The 26,384-nt window shown below is 51.3% G+C and overlaps 9 protein-coding genes across 9 annotated transcripts; 4 read left to right on the forward strand and 5 right to left on the reverse strand.

Moving 5' to 3' along the window:
• Nucleotides 1-633: 633 nt before the first annotated feature.
• Nucleotides 634-2,229, reverse strand: A1O5_06022 (T-complex protein 1 subunit beta; the record flags this gene model as incomplete). The annotated part of the gene is made up of 1 exon (XM_007746618.1): nucleotides 634-2,229. The coding sequence occupies one exon, from the start codon at nucleotides 2,227-2,229 to the stop codon at nucleotides 634-636; it is 1,596 nt and encodes a 531-aa protein (XP_007744808.1).
• A 5,419-nt stretch (nucleotides 2,230-7,648) lies between these two features.
• A1O5_06023 (uncharacterized protein) lies at nucleotides 7,649-8,791 on the reverse strand (the record flags this gene model as incomplete). The annotated part of the gene is made up of 1 exon (XM_007746619.1): nucleotides 7,649-8,791. One exon carries the CDS (start codon nucleotides 8,789-8,791, stop codon nucleotides 7,649-7,651), a length of 1,143 nt encoding a protein of 380 aa, XP_007744809.1.
• Nucleotides 8,792-12,730: 3,939 nt separating this feature from the next.
• Nucleotides 12,731-14,650, forward strand: A1O5_06024 (uncharacterized protein; the record flags this gene model as incomplete). The annotated part of the gene is made up of 2 exons (XM_007746620.1): nucleotides 12,731-12,873; nucleotides 12,937-14,650. The coding sequence occupies 2 exons, from the start codon at nucleotides 12,731-12,733 to the stop codon at nucleotides 14,648-14,650; spliced, it is 1,857 nt and encodes a 618-aa protein (XP_007744810.1).
• Nucleotides 14,651-14,788: 138 nt separating this feature from the next.
• A1O5_06025 (uncharacterized protein) lies at nucleotides 14,789-15,607 on the reverse strand (the record flags this gene model as incomplete). Its single annotated transcript, XM_007746621.1, has 2 exons — nucleotides 14,789-15,271; nucleotides 15,329-15,607. 2 exons carry the CDS (start codon nucleotides 15,605-15,607, stop codon nucleotides 14,789-14,791), a joined length of 762 nt encoding a protein of 253 aa, XP_007744811.1.
• A 1,319-nt stretch (nucleotides 15,608-16,926) lies between these two features.
• On the forward strand, nucleotides 16,927-19,009 carry A1O5_06026 (uncharacterized protein; the record flags this gene model as incomplete). The annotated part of the gene is made up of 2 exons (XM_007746622.1): nucleotides 16,927-17,567; nucleotides 17,644-19,009. 2 exons carry the CDS (start codon nucleotides 16,927-16,929, stop codon nucleotides 19,007-19,009), a joined length of 2,007 nt encoding a protein of 668 aa, XP_007744812.1.
• Nucleotides 19,010-19,469: 460 nt separating this feature from the next.
• A1O5_06027 (uncharacterized protein) lies at nucleotides 19,470-19,688 on the reverse strand (the record flags this gene model as incomplete). The annotated part of the gene is made up of 1 exon (XM_007746623.1): nucleotides 19,470-19,688. A coding segment is annotated over one exon (219 nt), but the record flags the coding sequence as incomplete, so codon positions are not given.
• Nucleotides 19,689-20,278: 590 nt separating this feature from the next.
• A1O5_06028 (uncharacterized protein) lies at nucleotides 20,279-21,786 on the reverse strand (the record flags this gene model as incomplete). Its single annotated transcript, XM_007746624.1, has 2 exons — nucleotides 20,279-21,419; nucleotides 21,470-21,786. 2 exons carry the CDS (start codon nucleotides 21,784-21,786, stop codon nucleotides 20,279-20,281), a joined length of 1,458 nt encoding a protein of 485 aa, XP_007744814.1.
• Nucleotides 21,787-22,808: 1,022 nt separating this feature from the next.
• On the forward strand, nucleotides 22,809-24,301 carry A1O5_06029 (uncharacterized protein; the record flags this gene model as incomplete). Its single annotated transcript, XM_007746625.1, has 2 exons — nucleotides 22,809-23,191; nucleotides 23,239-24,301. The coding sequence occupies 2 exons, from the start codon at nucleotides 22,809-22,811 to the stop codon at nucleotides 24,299-24,301; spliced, it is 1,446 nt and encodes a 481-aa protein (XP_007744815.1).
• A 1,080-nt stretch (nucleotides 24,302-25,381) lies between these two features.
• Nucleotides 25,382-25,807, forward strand: A1O5_06030 (uncharacterized protein; the record flags this gene model as incomplete). The annotated part of the gene is made up of 1 exon (XM_007746626.1): nucleotides 25,382-25,807. One exon carries the CDS (start codon nucleotides 25,382-25,384, stop codon nucleotides 25,805-25,807), a length of 426 nt encoding a protein of 141 aa, XP_007744816.1.
• Nucleotides 25,808-26,384: the final 577 nt, after the last annotated feature.

Raw genomic sequence — 26,384 nt, forward strand, 5'->3', positions numbered from 1 at the left:
TGAGGCGCAGGAGATGGTGATGGTACGTTCTGTTGTGTGTCATTTGTCGTTTCTTCATGGGGCTGAGCGGTCGGGGTGATCGAGTTGGTTGATCGAGTGGGTGAGCTGATTGTGGCTCCTTCCAAGGTCCTGGATATCATATGGTACGTATGGTACTCCGGGCAGAGCGTGCTTGGTATGATGTGGTATTTCCAACTGGCCGGCCTGCCGGCCAAATAGTCAGCCAGTCAAGAAATCCTTGATCTGTCCAGTTCTTTGTTCGTTCAATTGGTTGAGGCATGAATAACTGAGGGAGAAAAGGGGCGTATGGACGAGTTGATGGGTAGATGGGTAGATAGGGAGATAGACAGGTGGAGGTAGATGGATGGATGCAAAGGGGCCTGTCTGTAGGTAGGGTATGTCCCGGGGCTGGATTCCATGGTTGTGCCATTGTCGATGGCTTTTCATCAAGCACTTCGCTGTTCCTTCCACCATGGCAGAGCACATCTCAGATTCGCAAGGCAATGACTGGCCACTGTTTTTCTTTGCCTCTGATTCGCGCACACAGACCAGGAGGCCGCGGGGAATCCCGTTCATTCCACTCGCCTAATGCTCTGCCATCTGCCATCCGCCACTTGCAGCACTTACTCAACCTTACATCCGCTCTCTCCTCCTGGGTGCGGCCCGAATAATATCATCCACTCGCAGCAACAACTCAGCCGCCTCGCTGGCGCTCCCTACCACCGCTTTCTTCAACTTGTAACTCTCAATCACGCCCAGCTCTCGCATATCAGCAATACCGCCCCCGGGAGTCAAGAGATCCAAGCCTGAACTCGTCATGCCTCTATATACCTCGCTTCTCAACTCTGAGACCAAAGCCGAAGAGTCAAGGCCGGCATTGTCTGCAAGGATGGTAGGGAGTTGACGTAAGGCTGTTGAAAAAGAGTCAACAGCAAATCGCTTTTTACCGGGGATCTTCTGCGCGAGGGAATCCACGGCTTTTGCCATCACCATCTCGGAACAGCCGCCTCCCAGGACAACGCGGGGTTCCTTGACGGTCTGTGACAACACAGCAAGAGCATCGTGCAGGCTGCGCTCCGCCTCGTCCAGAAGTTGTTCCGTTGCACCCCTTAGCACGATGGTGCAGGCCTGACCCGCTGCCACGCCGGAAAATTTGATCAACGTGTCTTCGCCGATGATGATTTCCTCAATCAAGTCGCAGTGCCCAAGTTTGACGGACTCCGGGTGGTCGAAAGTGCTAGCAATTTCTCCGCCCGTAACCAAAGCCAGACGTTCCACACCGTCGAAATCAGCATGCTCAATGGACATTATTCCCGCTTCGGTAAACAGTTGTTCCGGCCAGTTGTAGATCAATTGTCGGTTGATGAAGCAGTTTATGCCATGTTGCTTGATCCGCTCGACCTTTGCCCGCATTCTCTCCCGCTCAGCTTTTTCTAAGTCCGCTAGTTCCTTTGTGGAACCGACTTTCATCCGGGCAGACCAGATTTTCACTTTATCCGTGTCCATTGCAGTATTCGCAACGAGTATTTTTGCATTTTCCAACCTCTTCGGTTGGTTGACGCCAATGCGCTTGTCAAGGATGAATCCCTCGTCCAGGTAAGAGTCGGACAGCTTCCCCCCGGATTTCTTGATGATTTGGATGTGGTTTAGATCGACAGACCCTTTCAGCCGCAGGACGGCGTCAACCGCCAGATTGGCGAACTGGTGTCGATCCTGAGAGAGGACCTTTGAGGATAGAGTTGTGCGAGCGATTGCCAGGAGGTCTTTCCGGAAAAGCTCGGGGGTTTTTGAATTGTCCACAGCCGATTTTTCTAGCGCTTGTAGAGCGGCTTGAGATGCGAGACGGTAGCCTTCGATGATCGTTTGGGGGTGGATGTGGCGGTTCACTAGTTGCTCTGCTTCTCGTAGTAATTCTGCTGCCAAAACCGTGACTGACGTGGTGCCATCTCCCACTTCATCATCTTGGACTTTCGATATATTGACGAGGACTTTTGCGGCGGCGTTGTCGAGGGCGATCGATTTGAGTATTGTGGCACCGTCGTTGGTCACCATTATCTCTCCCGTCGAAGCGGATTGAAGAATCTTGTCCATACCCTTGGGGCCGAGGGTGGATTTCACTAGGTCCCCAACTGCGATTGCACCGACGAAGGCAGAGAGACGCGCATTTTCGCCTTTTTCTTCTTGCACATCGTCGGCAAAAATTTGGGTGGGATTTGCGTATGCAGCCATGGTATCTTTGCCTGATGTCCTCCTCCTCTTCTTCTGGTGTTGCTTCTGATGGAGGGTGGTGTAACAGGAAAAGGGTGTCTCTGCGCAGTCAAGGCAGATACCGCGAGTCCAATTTTTGAAGAATTGCGGGGAGAATCAGACCATCCAGTGGCCAGGCTGAGGCTTGGCAAGGCTGAAGGTTGCCTCACTCGGCTCGAGATGATCCCTCGACATTGAATATCTAGCTTACTTGCCACCATCATGCTTGCTTACCTTTCGTATATACCTGGTGCGCACGGCCTCTCCTGCTTCTGCAGACTTGATTGATTACACAACAATGTCAGCATCACAAAAATTTGTTGCAAGGCATTACTGGCCTCAATTAAAAGCGACAAAGACAATTGTGAGCGATTAATCTCATAACTATCTACCTTTCCACTAGACCCGCAACAGAAATATCTAGTTCATCAACACCTCTTGGTCTCTAAGCTTGCTCAGGGCCGCTTGGTTCTACGCAGATAAACAATCAACGAAACGACCGGACATTATCTAGGGAGTTTGTTTAGGTCTTCTATCCCTTGTTCAGCAACAATCAATTGCTGTTACCTGGCCGAGACACTGTCTAGACTTCTTTCTCCAGTTTCCTAATCGAACACTGCAGAATTCAGCTCCTGTCCAATATGGGCAATTGCATGTCATTGGGCCCCAATGAGGAAGATGTGCGGATAGCACAGTGTTACTCTCACGCTCAGAGATATCAGCAACCAATTCACTTGAGCCACAGTCCAGGCATGAGCGAAATTTCGTACCAGTCAGCCAATCCGCGTACTGCATTCTCGAAGATCGACGGTCCAAGGCAACGGCGTTCAAAAGCTCTACGAAGGTGCTTGACCTAGTGCCTCAGCGCAGGTTGAGATTCGCAGATAAAGAAAGACTACATTGCGGTCAGAAATTCCAAGACCGGACGTCTGGCCCCAAAGACCGAATGATTACGGAAATTGCGACGACTGCCAGCCTGCCAGGGACACCACGGATTTTCGGATTCTGTTTCATTATCATACGAATACAACCAGTGAAATTTCTCCGTCAGACTACCTTCTGATGGCCACAAATTTGCGCCCTCTTCTTTTTGGGTCTTCTCTGGGATTATCAAAAGCGAATGACATCAGTCACGACAGTTGGGAGCAATGATAGTGTCCTGGTAGCCTGTATTGCAGCCTTGCGTCGATCGCTCTTCGTTCTGTGCTCTTGTACGATTCAAAGGTCAGTTTTCTCGTTCTCTCACCATTCCACCTCGGATTTCAAAATTATTTTCTGCATTAAGGGAGACTGATGCTGATAAGTTGAGTTCAATCTGTGAACCAGACTTCGTATTGCAGTCCGCAACCCGTCAAATACATATAGACGAACTCTTCACATTTTGCTTACGCTGACACCACGGAATCCGCACAATGACTTTCTTTCCATCCTCGCTCGTTATCGAGTAGCTCCGTCCTCATCGAATTCTATGAATATGGATATCTTGGGTCAAGTACTTGAAAGCATCACCGAGTTTGGTTGCTTTGCGTGCTTCTTGGAGCGGCGTGAACTTTTGGTCTTATCTTGGTCGGAACTTAACATTTTGGGGCTTGAAGCTCCAGTTTCGTGTCTGACGACATGCGATATGTTATGAGGCATAGATGAGGAGGTCGATGCTATGGAAAGGGAGGAGTCTATTCAGGGGATCTGGTCGACCGAGGACTTTTTCTTTGTCTGGCACTCGCAGTAGCAACAGGGCTCTTCAGCCAGGGGCTGCCGAGACTCTGAAAACGGGAAGTTTACCAGCCTACTACCCGGCGCGTTTAAATATTGGTCACGTCCCACTGAACTTCAACTATTCGAGACGTCATGCTAGAGAGGTCCCCAGTAAGTGTCTGACTGCAAGTGATCATTTCAGCGACAACATCTTGTTCCTCTTCAGGCCAAGCCGTGCAATTAAACTTGGAAGCATTTACGCCGAGACATCCAGGACACAGAGCCAGTGAAGTCGGTGCTGAGCAGGCTCATACGCATCTTTGCAGCTCGACATGCAGTTACCCAATTCATGCGTCTCGATATCAAAGATGTTATCCGAAAATTCGGTGTTATTTTCTTTCGAAATAAGCCGGACAATCAAACTCCTCCACGGAGCGTATACTATGGTACATATACAAAACCCGGAAAGCTGGATGCCGAAACCTCCACACTGTTGCCCGCGGTAACCTTGTCTTATATCTTCAAAGCCTTAATGGGAAACATGTTCGTGCTGCGGGTGACCCTCGTGGCTATGTTCCTTATGTTCCTCGTGGCTGTGACCTTCATGGCTGTGACCTTCATGGCTGTGGCCCTCATGGCTATGGCCTTCGTGGTGATGTTCCTCCCCGTGCTCGCCATGTCCCTGGCATGTTTTGTGATGCTCTTTGTGTACAGGATCGTTCTCATGAGCGCACTTCTCATGATGGTGCGAAGATTGCGTAGGTTGGTCCGTCATGTTCGCCAAACTGCGAACACGAAGTTAACCCCAGACCTCTGCGTACTATCCAGTCCATTTTACCTTTATATCCTGAAAACTATTTCGGCGAATATTCAAAAACTTGATAATGATGGTTCAAAATGGTGTATCTGGAGTGAACTTCCAGATGTCAATAGTTTCGAAGCAAGAGCATGGGGTATCGGTCTTTTTAGCCATTGCCATGGTGTGATATGACCGAGTTTGAAAAACCCACTCTGCCCATCGCCTGACGTTTGGATCTGTGCCGGACGCAGATTTAGGTGGTACGACGGTAACTTCATTTGCTAAACAGGCATTATGCTTTGGCTCCGTCTATCCCGCATCTTCCGCTTTCCGAACAATTCCAGCCACACACAACGTCGTGACAGCAATCCTTAGTGGTATAGCGCCGGCCAAATTGGGAGGGAGCAGCTCTTGTCATTCAGCTATCCCTCACACATCAGACCATTCTTGTCCGTTTCGAGCGTCCCAAGCGCTGGGGGGGTGAGCAAATGCTTCTACTTGCAAACCACCTACTTTCACTTGTCGGCAAGCCCAGGAAGAAGGACGGTTCATCTTTTGCGGAGATGACACTTGGGCCGGCAACAATAGATTGGCATTGGAGTGGCACCTCATCGAAAACCCAACTCGTCCTCTGTCCACCAACAACACTGCGTCTATCAAGGTGGTTTCCTTGCGGCCACCAATGAAGCTTTTGTCAGGAAATTTCCATTTTGTCAACCAGGATCATGTATGAGAGAAATTGTTAGACTCAGAACTGTCATCTTGTTTACGTAAATGAATAACATTCATATATCTTTCCAGAGCGATCATCCAACTCTCCCGGTCGAAACCAGAAACAGCCTGAGTGACGAGGTTGGTGATTCACCTTACGGCCAAACAAGCTTGTCGAGTCGATCAGAGGATTGATTGGGCTACATAAGTGACGAATTTGTCCTTGCAGGTCAACCTTATCCTCCGTCAATGTGCGACAGCTCAACGCCGGGGTCTAAAAACGACTTCACCGATGAGATTCTCAGAGTAACCAATCTTGACCGAGGTGTTGGTAGACACTTGGTTCGAGCAGCTGTATCATCGACTGCCAATAGTCGATACGCAGGACGTCGCAGCTGACACTCCGTCCATGTTACTGATGCAAGCTCTCTGAAGAGTTGAGTCTGAATGATGTCTCCATCCGTATGCCATATCGTCGAATACCGTCGGAGGATTTTCTCCTCTACTTGATCTGCATCATCCTTCTTTGCCGCTTGTACGCGCATCTCCAACGCATCTCCTATGCTCTAACGGCTTCTGTTGTAGCCTCTTCATGTAAGGTCAGGCTGTTCGACGAGATGAGCTACCGTGACAGGGTCGTCTATTTTTTTGCCTGTTTACAGCTGGTTTTGCGTGGTCGCCATTGTGCCACGAATCTATCAACATCACGCCGTTCAAGCAAAGAGGAAGACAGTGGCTGAAGAGCTAGATATCATCACAGACGTTCTGAAACAGCGCCAATCTAAATGGCCATCGGCTACTGCGGTTCTGGATCGGATAAACCGGATGGTCAGCAGCGAAGGAGCTGCTGACGAGGTTGTGGACCAGTTTTCCAAAGCCCAACCCGCACCCATTCATGAAGAAGATGGAGGTGAAGAGCCTTCCATGGGGTCATTGACGTTCAAAACTTTGTTCCCGTCTCCTCCTAGAATGTGCCCGAACATGAACCTCCTCACCAAAGGCTCTGCGACTGAACATCAAACAGGAATATCTCACTTGGATCTGTCCGACAACGGTTTTCCGCCTTGGATCCTTGATGACATGCCTACAAATGCTGGCTTTTTTGACCTACACCATGAAATCTCCATCTATCCAACCGTTTGCTCGACGCATTTGACTGGTCTGGCGCCAGATGATTGTCCAGGAATACCCATAGCTGGCATTGGGAATCGTAATAGTAAGTTCAAAGGACACCTCGTACCAGCTTTGAAGAGGAACGTAGATTTAGCGATGTTCCATATCTATACAAACATAACCAAGTCCGTGGCTCAAGACTGATCCCGGAGTCCGCTGGAAGGTACCCTCCATTGCGGAAATGTGGACCATTTTGATGAGGATGACTTCCTAGCTGATCTCCTGGCTTTTTGAAATCCAGAGGTTGCACGTTGCAACACCCCTCCATTCCTTGCAAACCCAGCTCAGATCCAATGTCTCTGTATTTATGTCCGCCAAATGGGACGAGAAAATCCAGATATATTTGCCTGTTGATCTACACGCTTCCCCCCCTCTAGTTGTCTTGCCATCCTCCCGGACCGTTTCAGGGTCCTTAGTCCAGATTGACGCACCAAGGCCCATGTGCATATTGTTCGCCATACGAAAAACTTGATCCTCACGTGTCCAAGTTATCACAGGGACGATGGGACCGAAAAGCGCCTCTACGGCAATGCGGGGAGTAGGCGATGGGTTGTCGATGATGGTGGGCTTGATGGGATAGCCTGTGGTGCTCTTTTGGAACTAACGATTGTCTCCTACAGCAACTTTATACCTCCTGGCCAAGATATCCGACCAAAAACTTGGACCCCTCTCAAACTGCCTTTCGTTCTGGACAGGGCCTACGGTTACAGACTCGTCGAGGCGACTACTGACTCTCAAGGGGAGAGAGCCGAGTAACTCCAAGAAGTTGGCCCATACAAGCATTGAAATGCCAGATACAAGGTAATAACAACATTCGAGAAAACGTACATTTAATTCTCTTTCACTCTATCCCTATCTTTTAGTCCGAGGACTCCAACACCAAGCTAAATATAAGCCAATTCATCAAGAAAGCGCCCGGCGATAAAAAAACAGGAGGATAAAAAGCAGCGTGCACGTTCAACGCGATCTACTAACCCGTCGGCGGGACACCGTCCTGCCGTTTTGTTACAAACCAGATAACAATTACGATTCGATAGTCGGTTTGAAGGTGATTCTGTCCTCGGGCCTGCTGTCGAAGGGCACCCCCAGCTCAAGCAACTTGCAGTAGGCGGCGGAGAAGTCGTTGAAGAACTTGTCGCCGTCTTTGGCATAAATCTCGACGTATTTCCTGAACTTGGGGTCCTGTTTCAGCGACATGTCTGTGGGCAGCATCATGAGGCTCTTGCTGGTCTGGTCCTGGTATTGTTTGGGCCCCTTCCAGTTGCGCCATCCCCATTTCTCCTCCACAAGCAGCCGGAAGTACTCGTTGGTGAACACTGTCGGAGAGAAAGTCCAGGGCCCGTCGAAACCGGATCTGTCCGGGTGGCAGCGCCCGACGGCGTGGGCGCCGATGAGAGCCACCGTTTCTTGGTCGGTGAACCCCATTCTGTTAAAGACGGCCCGGACGTGATGTTGGTCCTTTTCCCCATCTGGTAGACGGCCCTCGGGTGAGCAATAAGAGACGTCTCGGTCTTGTCGACCAGGCCGCCACGGGACAATGGGTCCTTGCATTTCCTGAACGGCGCAGACACCCGCCAGAGTCCAGAGATCCGAGTAGGTGATCCAGGGAAACTGGGCTTTGATAGGTTCCAAGAAATTGCGAGCATTTTCCAGGCCTTTGTTGGGAACGTACTGGCTTTCTGGCGCGAATCGCATGGTGGCACCATTGCTCCCCCCAGTGCCGGTTGCGGCATCGTAAGATCCGGATGTGTGCCACGACAACCGAAGTAGAACAGGCCCATATGACCCGTCGTCATACTCGTCGTTGTCCCAAATAGCTTTTGCAATAGCATTGTACACCTTTTGGTAATCTTCGGCAGACGGCTTGAAGACGCTGGCGGTTTGAGCTCCGGCCTTTGGCTTGGTCTGTCTCTCCGCAACTTGAGTATTGAAGTAGTACCCGCCACCCGCGAGAAGAGCAATGGCGGCTATCAGTCCCATGGTGCCAATATTGTTGGATTGGCGTGGGGGCTGAGATGAAAAATGGCGCCGGGAGCACCGTTGGAAGACCGGCCTTGCAAGGCTCTTGCTCGCGGGACGAGTGGCGATACGAAGAGACCAAGTTGGTGAAGCGGCGTTCTTAGGCACCACCTTGATAAAGGTTCGAACACTTGTAGCGGAAGCCATAGTGATGGTATATGCAAATGGGCAGAAGAATGACTTTAGGAGGGTGGGAGAGGAATCCGTCGAGTAAATAGGCCGAACGACGAATTAATAGGATAATGAGACAAGATGCTGCCAGGAATCACTGTATACAAAATAGAGACAAAATCTTGGACTATTCAACGAGGCCATGGACGAAGAATTAAGTACTCTGTACCGGAAAGCCTGATCCGCAGCTCCACCGATGTGTGAGGCTGAAAAACACAGGGGTGTCTGACAGTAGCATGTCCAGATACGTACTCCGCAACAGGGTATCAGTCCACTGTCTTTTCGCTCTGGTTGTTGGTGATGCATGAGTGGTGCTACAGTGGAGCAAAATTAACGAATCTTTATCAAAATTTTGATGTTGTAAAGTCTTTCCCAGCACTGATTGGAAGGTATTTTATCAAGCAGGTAACGTGAGGGAGCTTTTATTTAATGTAAAGACTGTTTTCCGAAGACTTCCAGCCTATGACAGGATTTCAGCGACAGCCGGCCGGAATTATAGGTCAAGTCACTTTACAGCATTCATTCTTCGACTTCCTATACGAGTGCTCGTAAGATATAATGTTGTGCCGCGCAGAACTCTACTGGCGGCAATACAGAGCCCGGAAAACTGTCATTTCCGACATATGTACCTGCTCGCTGGATATACAAGATTGTAAATACAAAATCCACCATAAGCTCCACTATAAAATCACTTCACCTTCTTCCTTCGTCCCCGGATTCACGGCACATTCTTGCTTCTCCACGTTCTCGCAATTTGCCCTTGGTTTATCGTGGCCCTGATCACGATTGCTTCCAATTCCTCTCTCGCCCACATTCCTGTGCCTAGCAATTCACGGCTCCCAGTTTGTTCCCCGTGCTTTGACCCAGTGTACTCGGGCCACCTCTAGTCACGCTATGCGAAGCAATTATATTTGCAGATATACGGCCAAAGCATCTTAACATCTCACCCCTGTCTTACCATACGTCATTGTCACTACGGTGTATATCTGACCTATCCGGCTAACATCATGCCATTTCTCGGTAGTCGGGACTGTTGAGTTCCCCGAGGATTACCTTGTTTCCACTTCATCAATCTTTCGGCGATACCAATCTCGACGGCGAGGTTTGTTCAAACTAACCGGATCATCTACTGGCGTCACCTTTGATCTCCAGCACTCAATTAGTCATGATCTCATATCCCTATACGTCCCCAATAAGCTTGAATAATTCTACTCCTTCTCTCTCCTCTTTCCATGTATGCCTCAGGGCGTATCTCGGAGCATATCCGATCATCTGGTAGATCCAGTCTCCTTCCTCTGCCTCGAATGTCCGAGGGGTGCGCAATCGGACATGGTGACGTGCTGAAAGTCCGCGACTTCGGGTAGGTTTGGTGCCCCCGTGAAGCACAGGACTGTCGCAGCGGACTTGACCAGACTTCCCCATCGTGTCTGCTTGGTGGATGCTTCGGCCGTCGACGAGAGACCATTTCGAGAATCTCGACGTCTTGGAAAGGGGCTCGTTACGGCGGCAATGGATGCAATGCGGAATGTATCTACCCACCATACTTGAGCACCACACCAGAGGAATACTGTCAAGTCCAGTTGGACCAAGCCCATCAAGGCGGTCTGAACACACGTCTCGAGACTCTGGGGAACCAACCTCCCTTCCTTTTTCTCACAACTTCCACCGACACATTATGTGCCCATCTTATGTACTCGGTCCTCGTAATTTATACACTATCATACACGATCATCTTAAGTCATTGCACTTCTCTTCAAAACTAAAGCGGTACATCCGCATACCTATCTGGATGCGCAAACAGGGGAGCGACTCCGCCCTTTCTCAATGGTACGTTTATGCCACACCTCGCCAGCACGTTCGTCACTGCGTACACTTTGACCGAGGACAGCGTAATACCGTACTAGTCGGGCTGCCAATCCGTTAAGAGAATCTGTCCTTTGATTAGCTCTCGTATCTCATCCGTGTCCGGGACCACCCGCCGTCGCTCGGCGGTAAATCAGACGCAACCACTTCTGCTGCCTCAAGCGCGTACATCCTGGCTGGCCCGCTTTCTTACACCAGCTCTTCGTGTTTGTTCCGCTGCAGAGGCTAGAGAGTGTGAAGGTCCGTCTGCACCAGATCCCCGCGCACAAGGCTGAGGTAGTAGTATGCGTCGTCTCGGAGGACTGGGTGGATGCTGAGCCCGGAAGAAATGCGGGCGCTGGGAAGGGTACGGCACTCCAAAGCTGGCAGGAGTTGGGCGGGGCAAGGAGAGATTTGACTCTGCTTTGTAAACTTGCAAGGAGGACCTGCGTCTCGAGGCTAGACTTCGAACGCAGTGATATAAGAATGCCTCTCTTAAAAAGACTTAACTCGGGTGTAAACTTCTATATACTGTTTCCAGTAATATCAAAGCGAGGTTGCTCTTCTCCCTCAGCGCCTTTCTTTTTTTTTTTTTTTTTTTTCAGGCTGTGGGAACTGATATATGCCGGCACCGTCTCTTTAAACTCGTCGTCCTTCTTACGGACATCATTCTTTATCTGCTCTATGGCCTCTTTCACCTCGATTATCTGCCGAAAAAAAATGGCGATTTGCTCCTCCTAGCTGTTGCTCCCAGCAGCCTGCAAGGTGCTAACAATCGCGACGCTAGTCTTGGCCTATTTCTCTACCATGGCTTTTCTAGTATCAGCGTTCTGGGACTACAGTGCCCGTTGCAGGATGTGCCTATCGTTGATCATAGCGTTGGCGATTATCTTGGTGTTGCCGCACTGAAAGTCAGAAAGACTGAGCTGCTGAAGGACGAGGAGGTCGACGCGTTCCCTGTACAAAGCAACTGAGGGAAGAGTTAGATACCTGTTGTTGCTTCTTTTCATGATGGAGAGGTGAAAGCAGTCCCGTGACGTCTTCCCACCCGTGGATTGGTACCTGACATACCGAAGATCTGTAATCAGCCGGAGGTTGATTTCGTCTCGATACGTATTGAGCCGTTTCTCGATGGCATATATCTCCTCTTTGCTCCACACACTCCGCAAACCCTTCCTTGTGCTCGTCCATTTGCTATTCTTCACTTCCACCGTCACAGCTAGTACGTCGAGGAGCTCCTGTCCGCCATCCCTGCAACCTTTGCAGATGCTGTCAAGGGTCCGAACGTTCGATTCCAGCGGCTCCTCGCTTGCATCCGAAGGATCATTCTGCTGAATTTTGGCCGCCAAATTGGCAAAGTCTTTTGTCGTCTCTTAACGTCCACCGTTTCGTTGTCCGGCCGGAATGGATGGAGTTTTGCGCCTTGGAGACAACGATGATGCTGTTTTTAATTACGTCGAAGGTGTTCCCGGCCAGGGGAATGGCAGTGAGCGGGTCAAGCACCATCATGCTCTACACATACGCAAGTTTGATGCGCTCAAAGTACAGGAGGGATTGAGAAAGTGCGAATGAGAAATTGAGAGGCGCCGTTCAATTTAGAGCCCTTGTGGCGTTGACAGTCCTGACAGGAGAAGACGAAATGTATGGTGTCGTCTAGGTAACGTGGAGTATGCATCTGGCCACAGCGTCTGTATGCGCGGGGTTACGCGAGGCAGGTGAGACCGTCTGTTGAGGGTCAGCCTTGCCGCTCGGCGGAAGCCACCAAAAGTATACCTATTATTATCAGACGTCCCCAGACCCCTCTCGCCCTCTTACCCCCTATAGTATGTCCGCCAGTTAAGTCACATCTTTACCTCACCAAAGTCCGATTCTGCTTCCAGGCCCGAGCAATCCGCCATTTAACCTGGGCTCTGGCTAAGTATTTCAGAGCTGTGGTGATTGGGCACAATGGGCAGCCGCACAGCCGTCAGCCCTGTCAGCAAAACACTGGGGGCCTGAAATATTCCGCAACAATTTCATCTCAAAGTTGTCTTGGGATCATGTCGAGAATGAATTACTCCGTGCCTCAGCAGGATGCATAGAAGGCGAGCTTTGAAGGTTTGCACTTCTTGCCATGAGAGAAAGATCCGATGTGACGTGGATATTGTTGAAGTCCCCTGCACCAAGTGCTCCGAGACGGGCAACCAGTGTACCCTCAGGACGAGGAAAGCTTACAGGTATACTGTTGAGCCCATTCAGACGTGATATTTGTGGAGAACCATTAGTTGACCAGACAGTAGTCCTAGAGGACAGCAGCTGCAACAGACCACTCGACTGGCAGCAGTTGACAACTCCCACGCCGACGGGCAGGGTCTTGTGCACAGCGATGTAGAAGATTCCAACTCAGCGCCAAGCGTCTGTCCGCAAAAAGTAGCCAGAGAGAGCCAGTTTCTGGGGGCTGGTATCTCGTCCCCCTCGGCCACAGTCACAGCATCCGTTTTCATCGGAGACCAACATGGCTATGGAGCAGTTCTTGACGCAACTGTTGGCGGCAACGTTGCTGATCGCCGTTTGCTGATCGCCACCACCACCGGAAAATCGCTTGCTCCAGAGGATCTGGAGTATTTACGGGCCAAAGGGTGTTTCTCTCTTCCCAGCGAGCAAGTGTGCGGGGAGCTGATAAAAACGTATTTCTGTTTCGCCCACCCGACGTTCCCGGTCCTGGACGGCGCTGCTTTTCTGCGAGAGTACGCCAATCGGGGTCTGTCCCACATGAACCTGTTACTCGTATGGAGCATGTTCTCGGTTGCTGCAAGTTACATCTCCGACACCACCATGCAGGTCGCGGGATATAAGAGTCGCGTCATGATGAAAGACTCTATCGTCACTCGTGCGAAATTACTCTATCAGCTAAGCCACGAGAACGACAAAACTGTGCTTCTTCAAGCCGCGTTGTTGTTGAGTTTCTGGTTCGTCGACGCAGATGATATTATGCAATCATGGTATTGGTCCGGTATTGCCTTTGGACTTGCACAAACTCTGGGTCTGCACCGTGATCCTTGTTCTGCACATCAAGACACCCAGTCTGCGTTCGGTCGAACCCTCTGGTGGTGCTGTATGCTCAGAGATGCCTGGCTTGCCTTCAGCATGGGTCGACCTTTGAGGCTGAATCGCGATGATTGTAGTACTCCCATGCCGCTGATTCCCGGAACTCAACTGAGCTACCAAGGAATGGTCTTTGAGGGCAAGGAGCTGTACAGTTCCAGCGATGCGGCTGCATTTGCGGAGATCTGGCATCGCCTGCTCATAACCAGCGATGCTCTGAGGGAGCTCCTGGAAGAGAGACACAAACCGCGCCAATCTCGGAGATTGAGTACACATGTCGATGAACTTGCCTCCCGGGTGTTTTCTCATAGTGAAGCCTTTATCGGCCTCAAAAGCAAGATTTCTCTTCCCCGCCGTGTGGCCATGCATCAATTGCAACTTTATGAGCAAGCAGCGCTCATTGCACTTCTACGACCAAATCGCTCTGAGCGGACCGGTGAACGGCTACGTGCGGCGGCGGCAGCATCCACCTCAGTCTTACAGGAATTCATAAACGACGGCACAGTGGCCTATGCTAGCCCAGTGAGCATCCCCCTAATAGCTCCCGCCATGCACACATTTCTGCTTACCATGAAATCATCGAATCCACTGTTGAGAAAAGTCGCTGTCAATAACCTCGACATGCATTTCTTATTTTTATCTGAGCTTGAAGAGAATTATCCAGCCGCTTCTATCGTGCACAACCTTTTCAAAGCAGCCAAAGAATCTGTCGCATCTCAGACCGCTGCGGGCGAACACGACAATCCAGATTCCTCCTCTCGCACTCCTCAGGGTTATGCCTCCACAGGGCCCAACTCTACCAGCCATTCGTGGAGCGATTGTCCATTTGACAAAGCTAATGGTCCAGACTATTTTCCCTGGCTTCCAGGTGGTGCAGGTTACGGGAACGATGCTCCTTCCACGTGCTAAGGCTGCTCTATAGTGCGGACCTTAGAAACATGCTCAGAGAACCGGGTTCTTTCGAAGCGCAACGTTTCCTTCACTCTCAAGGTCGTTAGGAGAGTTGCAATGCCTGCCCAAACCCATGGCAAGCACCAACCTAACCGATTAGCAAATATTCCAAGTTCTGGGCCTTGTAGACTGACCAATCGCGAACACCACGTTCAGGTCATTGACGACATAGACAACAATGGTTGTGACTGTCGCCACCACCACCGAGCCCAACCCCCAGAACCAATTGAGTTCCTCGAGTATCCTCCTAAACGTCTCACTTGCCTCATACCTAGCTCGCAAAGCGCGACGGAAACCTTCGCCTCCACCTCCGTCGACGGCTACGATGTCTTCCATCACCACGAACACGCCCGGCTTGCAAACGCTTCCTCGTGGTGTTGAGGACATCCGGATGGGAAGTTTCAAGCCCAATGTCGACATAACACCCGTAACCGTGAGAAGACCACCGGCAAGGTACAAGACGATGGCCTGCGGCATGGATGCTTGGCGCAAGTCGACGTCTTCATCGGCAGTGGCGGCGGAAAGTACAGCTGTGACGATCACAAATCCTAGGATTGCGGTATAATTGAAGAAGTCCATCTAATGATGGATTTTGTCAGCTCGATTCTTGCAAGACACATGGCAGTCCAGACTGACAGAGTACCATCTACCATCAATGATTCTGCACTGCGATCCCTTCCTCATCAGCAGCCATGAACGGTATATGATTGTGAGTACGGAGAGGACCAGCAAAATTGTGGTCGGTATTTCCAGTGCCTTGTCCTCCTTCTTGTGTGCTGCATAGTGGAGGGTGAAATACAAGACCTCAAACTGGATGCATGTAATGGTGATTATGGCGGTCCATATGATGGCTATCGAGCGCTTTCGCTTGTTTAGGTTGTATCCGAGCTCAGGCAGGGCAGTATTCACCACCATCGTGGGATCGCCTCTTAAGGTGGTGGTGGATTTCAATCGGGGTCCCTAATTGACACGTTTCTGATATGTAGGTTTCGTGATTGAAGGGGTTCTAGTCTGTACTGCACATTGCTTTGGGCGATGCTGGTCTCAGGAGAAAGATGATGTTGATGAATAGAGGTCATTTTGGCTTCTTTCTGTCCTTATAGTTCTCGATTGCTGATCCATTTCGTCCCGCCAAGGAGGATTCAAACACGCGTCGAGGATGATTGCAACGGTGAGAATCTCTCTAGAACAAAACACCCATTCGCACAGCCTCGCGTGTACCGTCATGAAGATGGCGAAAACTCCGTCGCCGAATATACCGGAAGTGTTTGTCCACGGAGGAGATGAAATACCAGCCGGTAATTTCGGTAATTTCACTCGTTGACAAAATTCGGCATCTTATGGCGGCCCTTAGGCGCCCTGCCTATGAGGTACACTTAGCCTCGCCGTGAACCCGGGGCGAGCAAACGGCGACGTCAGCCTCGTCCACAGTGGAGACTTTGTCTTGGCAGTTAGAAACAAGGCTCAACCTCCTTCTCACCTTCGCACTTACCTCGCTCGCCTTCATACTCATTTCACTTAGATTCGCAGTAAGTAGTTGCTCAGTAAGTAGTTGCTCTTCACCATGAGTTTCCTCATCTCGTACGCGGCCCAAGAGAAGCGCGTTTTCGATCAGTTCGGCCACCCAAGACTCAGCCCCAACGACGCATGCGCTTGCAAGTGTCATCACTTGATTGGTTGTATTCTTTGCTTAGGGGAGCGACATTTACGTGAAGGTTCACTCCAAATCTGTCATGCTGCATTGACGTACTGTCCCTCCAGAGCCACCGAGCCACTCAGAAGCTGAAGATGGCTCCTAGCCACCGAAGCGAAAAAAAGCCATGGCGGTCTTTGAGGTCGAAGAGGCCCAACTCCGTGAAACCGGTCGGCTTTCGAGAACGAATGGCAGGTAAAATGGAAGAGGGCTGGGTTCCAGACTGCGGCTCTGCCGCTGTGTATGGAGTGCAAAGAACACTTCCCGACTAAATCCCGGCAGCCGCCCCGTTCCCGACCATGGGCATTACAATTTGCCCGATCCAACGACACTACCTAGCAACCTGGAGTACAGCGCACCAAGTCCAAAGAGACCCCGCTTCAACTATGAGATGGTATGGCACTTATCGTCTTCTGCTAGAGAGTTTATCTGATGGAATTCCCCCTTTACCGAAATGTGATGCTTTGCCGCGTTCTAGTAGCGCCACCGTCACAAGTATTCTCGGTGGATTTACTCAGACTGCTCTTCTATATTCTGAAAAATGGCGCCCCAGGATCTATCGACGGTCTTGTTGTTATGGTTACTGATAGCTCTCAGCCTTATTCCCATATCGGTTGCTGCAGAACTCATTACTCAATCGACAAACGCCACTCTTCCCAATGGAATCTCGAATCATGGGGACCCAAACTTGCTCTGCACATCTACCAAATGGAGTGACGTCGCTTTCTTTTTCATCGGCAATTATGCTGCCCATGCCGGGACAGTTGTTTCACTGCCCGGGGAGTCGACCATGGATTTCGTGGTAACGGTGCTACTTGCTCTTGTTTTCCCAAGCTCGGGAGCGTTGCGGGGTTTCCGTTTCATCGGGAACAGAACCATGACACGGGATCCTCTGCAAATTGCTCTGAAGGCTGGAGCTCTTTGCATGGTCGTTCGGGCGCCCAACTGGAGCCCAAAATCAGGCGATTGTCTTCATACACTATCATTTGTGAGCGAGGATATGATAAGTACATACACTCCTACCTTACACAAAAAAAAAGCCCTCGATCGCCAGAACATTCATATCGTCGGACTACTGACTCAGTATATAGGAATATCAAAGGCTGAACCTCTCCTGTCCCGGAGAAAGGTAGACAAGTTGTTGAAAGAGCGGCGGAATCCCGTGGAGGAACTCAATTCCCTGTAAGTCACTGGCATGCCCTCTTAGTTAGCCCAACGCTCTAGGTGTCAGGCTAAACGGAGAGCATTGTCATCGCAGAAAACAATGCACCAACCCAAGGCAACCCGTTCAACTGAGTGTGGAAACGCCTCCATGGCTCAGGGGCTCTTTCCTCCTTGTTGGACGCAAGATCCATGGCAACCTCCAGTTACCTCAGGGCTATACTCTGGTTGAGGTCCCCAGGGATGCCTCCGTGGAGAGTTACATACGAAGCATTGGCAATGTCGGGGATTCTATTCTCAACCGGTTTGAAACGGAGGTAATCGCAGCTTCGTACAGTGCCCCCAAAGCCTTGGTTGCCGTCGCTCAGGCGGTCTATGCCTCAGTCACATTGTATCGATCGCGAGGAGATCAAATTACGAGATACGGCTATGCGGCGTTCGGGCTCACGGTGGTTCCTTATATAGCCATGTCACTAATGAACCTCCTCAGCACCTTGGTTACTCCAGAGTACGCTGCGCTTTATATGATAGGATCTGGGATTATGGACGAAGCCAAGACACGCGGAGGCGTTTTTGAGAGTGTGGTTGGTCGACTTGTTGATGAAGAGGTCACCATCGATCAGACCTTTCTCTTCTCTGGGTCGTTCAAGGAGCGCGACGAGGACCATAATTGCGAAGATGAGGTTGGTGATAACCACCGCGAGTCTCGTAAAATGTTTGAGCTTAGCTTGGCCTCTGAGCAGGTCCACAATCCTGCATCTGTGGAAAAACCTGCAAGCGAAGAGCCAGCTGGTGCAAAAGAGCCAGAACAAAAGACGGGTGCCGTGGCAGAAACGTCGTGGTCAGCGCCCGTAACATCAATGACCCAGCAAAGGGGTTCCACGATTTGGGCATTCACTAGGACCACTCAGTCTCAACTCGATCCTATGGTCACTGCCAGCAGCCGCCTGCCGAGAGATGAACCTTGTATCGTGGTCCCGGCTTGCTACAACTTCAAAAGGAAAATCACCAAATATTCTCGGCTAGATTGCCATTATCCCCATACAGTCACGCCTGGACCACTGCAGGTCATATTTGACATGATCGTGCGTCGCAGAAACCCGGATTCATGGGCGGCCACCTTCACCCTCAGCGCCATCTGGATCGCCATCATAGGTGGAATGTCTCATTTTAAGCCCGGCTCCAGTACCCTCGCTCAGAGGGCGTGGATTATGACCTGGATGGTCTATGGAATCTTTGTTGGGGGCATGTGGAGACCCAAGGTCTCCGTGCTGACTGAGCTCTGGAGGCAAACACTGATGGCGCGTCGCGAGAGAATTCGACTAGGCTTCCGATTCTACGGCAATTTCTTTGGGGTACATATAGCTCTGCTGTATGTCTGCCTTTATTCGACCCCTGCAGTTGGGGGCTTCGTGGTTGTCGCCAAAATGATCTGGGAGTATGGCAACTGCCAACGAATTTGATCGGGCGTTCGATGATACTTGGTTTGCCGAACGGAATATTCTATGTTCGAGACAGAGCTATCGTGTCTGTGCTCCTTGTCGACCTAATCAAGTCTCTTCTACCGTAAAACTTCCACCAAGGTCAATTACATTGGTTGTGCTTCTTTGAGGACGGCAGACATGAATTTACTTGGTCTGGCTAACCAAGTACTGGATAAAACACCTCTCCTCTCAATAGCCATCGAACGAATTGAATTGTCGGACCGAGGAGAGACCGTGCGGGAGCTCAACTCTGCCGCTCAGCCTTAGAGCGTCAGTACCACACAGTACAACGAGTCACGGAACCTTTCATAGCCATCCAAGATGATAATGTTGTTCTGAGGGACAGAATTGCCAATGATTCAGCGTCCCGTCCACTCTTACAGCGCGCCTTTCGTAACCAAAAACCCGAGAGGTAAGCTGATCGTTAAGCCAGGCGGCGTCAGCTAAGCTCAATCTCAGATCTAAGGGTATTGGCATGGAAGGCCACAATCCAGGAATAAGGCAACAGTTTGAGAAGAAAGTTCCGAATACGGTAACTGACTGCGCTCTTTGGGATATACCACCTTGCCATCTTCCTCGAGCGCGCTTGCAGCCGTTCAATGGTCGGACGGGGCTTAGCTTCGTGATTGCGACGGGCTTGGAGGACATCCGCCGTTTTCTAAGCCTCCATAAACGTCAGCGTAGCGGATGCGACACAATTCCTTCCTGTTGTTGTCACTGATGATGTTGCCTTCGTAGGCATGAGCCACAGATTTGACTTCGTCGAGAAGGTTCATATGTTGGATTGTTTCGTACCCGAGTCCTGCTCTAGACACGGTATAGCCGCCAGCCCGGAAGGTGGCTGCCCTCTCAACAACCACGGACTGCCAGCCAGCCTTGTCAAGCCAGCCACAGAATAGCCTTACTGGGTGTAGCAAAAGATTGTGAATAAAAGGAGAAGAACCAGGGGATGAGTAGTGGCTTGAACGCTCATTGGCTTTCAAGGTAAGATGTATTCGACTTGACGTTCGCAGTACTGAGTATAGACACGTTCACTCAGAAGGGCTCTCGAAAGCAAATTTGTCCAGTAATTGTCCCCCCCCCCCGGTGGGGGAAAGAGGAGGGGAGAGTGTCTCCGCCCGCGAAACTCTTGACGACGATCGTGGGTGAGTTCCTCCAGACCTGTTCACGTGCTGCTGTCCTTCGTCCTGCTGGGCAGTGCATTGAATACATTAGTACTAAGAGGCTTCCTTCGGCCCGTTTTCACACTTATGATTCTTGAAGCGATACATCTTTTCCGTTAGCACCTTCCACAACGCGACCGCTGACGAGACATGCCACAACGGCCAGAGCAGCCAGAGCCCAAAACCCGAGGCCGGCCACTCCGACTGCAAGACCAAGACCGTAGACCGGGAGGATGATCGCGGGAAACACCGACCGGCCCAAGTTCCCGACAATTGTCCCCATGGTATGGATCGTAGCCCGCACGCTAGGGTGAGGCGTGCAGTCATTGATCAGCAACGACGTGGCTGGGGCGACCCCGGTCCGACCTGCGTTGAACAGCAGCAACACGCACAGAACTACAATATACAGCGGGGCTCGGTCGGCCGCGGTTGTCGAGTCCGACGTCAATAATGCGCTGAACGGCGCGAGGAAATATGTCGCCGGAAAGAAATAGAGGGCTGCTCGCCACACGCTGACCGTACCGAATCTGTCATGCAAGCTTGGGTACACGATGATCTGCGACAGCACACTGAGTGCCCCAAGCAAGGTCACAATGACCCCCACTCCACGTGCATCCATGCCCAGACCGCCGGAGAAGGACCACGGCGACCGGTTCTCGTTTGGGCCGGGCGGTGTGCTGAGAAAGATGGCCCAGAGACTCGAGAACGTGCCCAAATGTCCCGATATTATGAAATTAGCAAGCATCGTGCTCAAAACGTTCGGGGTCCATATCTGGCGAAACCGGGGAGGCCGTCGACGCGTTTGAATGGTTTCCGGGGAAATGTCATTCGAAATACTGGGGGGGATGAGAGCTGACTGGTGCTGGGGTGCCATCCTATCATGCAGCAAGGGTGCACTTTCGGTGCACGTCGCATTTGCATCGTCGCCCTGATTCCCATGATGTGAAGGCTGCATCTGTCTTACATTCCAGAAGCGACGAAAGATGGATCGTCCGCTGTTCTGTATATTTTCGCGACTGTGCTCCAGCCCGAGGGACACTAACGCCGCCAGGATGAAACTGTAAGCTGCGACGGCAATATTTGGCGCAGCAAAAGGATATCGTATCCCCCGGCTCTCCCCGTCGTTTCCGGCGCCTGGAGACGACAGAAAGCCTCCCAAGAGCGGTCCGGCAAACATACCGGCGGAGGCACATAGAGGAAGAAGAGACAGGGCGCGGACACGATACCTGGATACTACATTAGTAAGGTGGTCGGCTCTGGAAGAGCGAAGGATCACCTTTTCTCAGGATAGAGCTCGGCCGTCAAACACCGGATCATCGATATCGAGCTGTTCAAGATGCCATCCAGTACCTGCCAGGCCACCGCAGCCTGTATCGATTCCGAAAAGCCATAGCCCAGCATTGCTACACCCGACGACGCCAGTCCGACAACGAGGACCAACTTTCTGCTTCCATATTCCGAGTCGGCAAACCTCCCCCAGAACAGTCCGGTACTTACATGAGCTGCGGTTTTCGAGCTGAGGATCAGACCTGCTTGGGCGGAGATGGTCGCAGGACTTGCAGACGGGTCGAAGTGTCGGAGCTGAAAAAACATGTAAGACTTTCAAGTGGTGAGTGTTAGTTCTGTCTCGGTTAGCGGGGAGAGATGTCCAACTTGTATTGAGGATGCAGCCAAAGGCTCGGCGACGCGCGCGAGCATCAGAATTGCCAACTGTCCCTGATGTCGCCATCTTCTCAGTCAAGCCAAATGTTGTGTGGTGGCATCCCAATACCTTGTGAGGAAGCGATCGATACGATGCTTTATCGATTGCAGTTTGTTCCATGATTCTCTGAACTCTGCGGAGGGCTGTTCTGCTTCAAGGACGTCTATGTTCTTCTCGAGATGCATTGATGCCGCTCACGTGCGGGTAATAAGAAAAGGTGTGTATCGTATTCTGATAGTGATGGCAGTCATCTCCTCCTCGCAGTCGAGACTAGCTGGAGAAATACTGGCTATCCCCCAACCCCCACCAAGCTTTCGTGCCAAGCGACTTTGTGGAGATCGTGACGCGGCGGCCAGCAGGACAAACTTCTGTGACAAAGCTTGTTGGGGACTAGCCCCATGTAAAAGCATTGCTAGTGGCTTGGCACGCTTCGGCTTGCGTGGCCGACCAAGGGAGCCGTGGTCTGATCATTGAGACACCATCGGAAAACGATGGCATGGGTTGCATGGGTAAATCCATCGAGCGATTTCGCTCTCAATCAGGGTTAGGCTGCACAGTTACCCTTAAGGCATGATGTGGACCGGGAACGAGTCTCTAAAAGCCGCCTACACGTCAGAAACCAACACTCCCGCGTTGATTGCTTGAGGGAACAAGGAAAGCCATCGATACAAGAGAACAGCCTCTTCTTATGCGTAATCTCAGTCGAGCTAAGCCCGGTCGCTGATCGCTGATCTTCGCTCTCGGCAATATACGCTCCTTGTCTTCGGCCGAGGGATGAGGGGGCTCCTCCACGTCTGCCCGTTTCTTCTATCCTCCGAGTCTCCTCTATGGAAACGGGCTGGTGAAGCGTTGAATATTCAAATACAAGAACGAACGTTTGGTGCTCGAGGCCCTGAGGACCTTTGCGGTCGCCATGCCAGCCGCAAAAGCTCTCCTCTCCAAGCTTTCCCATGAGAGCGGTCTATCCGCAATTCTTCACTCGTCACGCGACACCAAACTATCATGTCTTAGCCGCTTCGTAAGGCTCTTCGCCTACGGCGCTTCGTTTCTTATCCTTGTACACTATCTCTCCATCCTCGGCTTCAGTGATGCACGCATTGGCTTGTTCATGACCTCGACGTTACTCGGGGACGTCGTCGTCAGCTTCCTGCTGACCTTGATCACGGATCAGGTGGGACGCCGACGCATTCTGGCTGCAGGAGCCGTGTTGATGATGATGAGTGGTGCCGTGTTTGCGCTCTGCTCGAACTTCTGGTTTCTTTTACTGGCGAGTGTTGTGGGTGTGATTAGTCCGAGGTATGAACATCGTCACTGTGGTCTAGTCAGGGACTGATCGGGCGCAGCGGCAATGAGATTGGGCCTTTCAAGGCCGTGGAAGAGTCCATCCTCGCTCAACTCACAGACAAGGACCAGCGAAGTGACATCTTTGCGTGGTACACGCTGTTTGGTACCTTGGGCGCGGCATTGGGGACTTTGAGCTGTGGCTTTATGGTGCAGATTCTGCAAGGACGGGAATCGTGGACTGCGGCTGGCGCATACAGAGTCGTGTTTGGAGTCTACGCTCTGCTGGGCTTGGTGAAGCTTATCCTTACTCTAATGCTTAGCGAATCTGTCGAGCTCGAACGACCGAAACAAGTCTACCAGGAAGTTCCAATAGAGCTGGAGGACGAGGGCTTACTTTCCGACAGCTCTGACGAAGAAACCCTTGAGCCTCGTTCGAGCAAGCAGACAACTGCTCGCACATCAGTGCCTCCATCGCCACCAACCCCACCTCTCCTGAGTCGTCTCCGTTCACTCCTGCCGTATATTTCTCCTACTTCTCGAATGATCCTGGTGCGCCTCCTCTTCCTCTTTTTTCTCGACTCGTTCGCCTCCGGTCTCGCCTCGCCTTCCTGGCTCACCTACTTCTTCACCACGGTCCATTCCCTCGAGAGCTCAGCGTTAGGCACATTGTTCCTCGTCACCAATCTCCTCGCCACGCTTTCCAACCTCGCCGCCCTCCCTCTTGCACGGCGCCTGGGTCCGCTCAAAACGATGATCTTTACCCATCTACCGTCAGCTGTCTTCCTCAGTCTGGTTCCTTTCCCTCCCGCCACAACAACGGGGACCTGGTTGGCGATGGGATTCCTCAGCCTGAGGGCCTGCACGCAGAGCATGGATCAAGCGCCAAGGCAGGCGTTCTTGTCCTCGGCAGTTCTGCCGGCAGAACGGACAGCAGTGTTAGGGGTTGTGAACATCGCGAAGACTCTAGCCCAGGCAGGCGGTATTGGAGTATCAGGTGCGTTGGCTGGCGCGAGATTGTGGGTTGTGATGCTGGCGGGAGCGGGAACGATGAAGGCTTCGTACGATCTGCTCATGTTGTGGATGTTTCTGGGTATCAGGGACCGAGAATCCGACAGTATTTGACCGGGAGGGACTCAACGGAGAGGAAGCGAGAATGCATGAACACCGTGGCCCGGTTGGCGTGTATCTTGAGGCATGAAAATTGTTAAGCACTTGGGCGGCTTCGATCAGCAAGTGAACAGAAGATTACGTTTTTGCCTATCAGGAATTTATAAAACCCCCTACGGCTAAACTGAACGGAGTTCGGATATAGAGAGAGCACATATGAGCACATATTAACTAGTTATACCCGAAATAGGGTTAAGATGAAACACATCGCAATGTGTTCCCCCTCAGACGAAATAGCCTTGCTCGGTGCAGGAAAGCTGGCCAATGAAAATACCGCGGGACGAGCACTGACTTCAACCCCATTGGCTGCGGGTTAACATACACTGGCTTGATGTTTGCGCCAGGGCGGTGTTCGATACAGTATCGATAAGCACGATACAATACTAGTATTGTATGGATTGTAATATCTTCCCACACGGGGTTCCGAACACGGCTCTTTCGCTTATAGTAACTAAAGTCTCACAATGTCTCCCCAAAAGTGAATCATGACTGCTATTCGACGTCCTACCGACTGCTTGACCAGAGCATACTGTGGAGTTAGGAACGGGACCTCCCTGTGATAAAGAAGAGGTTGGGGATGCCCTAGACATTTTGACATCAAACTCTTCTTCAGTCTCCTGAGCCCATAGACTTTCTTATCCCTGCTGGGAAAGCATCCGACGAAAAGGCTACCCTCAAAACGGAGGCAGACGAGCTCGACGAGAAAGAGAGCATTACTCTGCCGCCACCACTAGGGGACGCAATTTCCGACGGGGACAAATATTCGACCAGATAGTTGACTGCTGTTATGGTTGGGTATGATCTCCTCCATCCTCTCCGAGCACCGTTTGGGTGCAGCTGTTAAGGAGCCGCGTGCTAACAGGTTGGTATTCTAGAATTTGGCTGGTAACATTTACGACCGGATTCGAAATACAGGCTCTGACTCTGCTCTTGCCGTATGTCTACAGCAACTTTCGAGCCCACTCGCTCATACCCACTTCGAGCAGCGTCTCGAGTGTCGTCGGCGCTGTTTCCAAGCTTCCTCTGGCAAAGATAATGGACATCTGGGGCCGCGACGTGGGCTTTGCGCTGGCGCTCGTGGGTTTCACCATAGGCGCGATCATCACGGCTGCATGCAACGACGTCTTGACTTATTGCGCTGCGTCGGTATTTCTCTGGATGGTCTATGACATGCTGTCGTACGTCATGTTTGTGGTCATTGCCGACCACTTCCCTTTGTCAACCCGCGGTGGTGTGTTCGGCCTGTATCAAACGCCATGGTTTATTACAACTTGGATCGGTGCGGCCGCCGCGACCGCTTACCTCGAAGGCGCCGGCTGGCAATGGGTCTTTGGCACCTTTGCCATTATATGTCCGATCACTAGGATACCACTGCTCGGCTTGCTCAACAAGAATCGCAAGAGTAAGAGTAAAAAGCGGCAGATTGCGCAAGAAGGGAGCAAACAATGTTCGCCTTGGTAAAATATGACATATTACTGGGTTGAGTTTAATTGTGAGGACTGCACCTCGCTCCTACTGAACTGGGGCGAGGCTACTAGCCATGGGCATCAACTCGTACGGCGGTGGGATAGCCTCTTCACAGCACGCACACTCAACCAAAGGAAGTTCTCCCGTTCGTAACTTGATTATTCTGTGAATGATAGTCCCCGAGGACTATATAAGAAGAACCTTAGTCTAGCGTCGACGCCCCAGCCAATCATAAAGCTATCCACCACTTCAAACTTCTCCCATTACACTACTAAGGGTATTTACTGCCCATTTTGGAAAGGTATCGGCCTGCTTCTTATTGCTGCAGGATTTTGTCTGTTCCTGTTACCATTCAGCCTCTACACGAGGCAAGCAAAGGGCTGGTCATCACCAATGATCATCTGCGTGATCATATTTGGAGGTGTATTGCTGGGCTCTTTTGTGCTCTGGGAGAAGCACCTCGCTCCCAAGTCCTTTATCCCTTTCTCACTTCTCAAGAGTCCGACCATCATTGGGGCGAACTTCTCATATGCCGAAACATACTTTGTGTACAACTACTTGGTACAGCTAC

This window comes from Cladophialophora psammophila (assembly GCF_000585535.1).
Source record: "Cladophialophora psammophila CBS 110553 chromosome Unknown aczJe-supercont1.8, whole genome shotgun sequence".
NCBI lineage: Eukaryota > Fungi > Ascomycota > Eurotiomycetes > Chaetothyriales > Herpotrichiellaceae > Cladophialophora > Cladophialophora psammophila.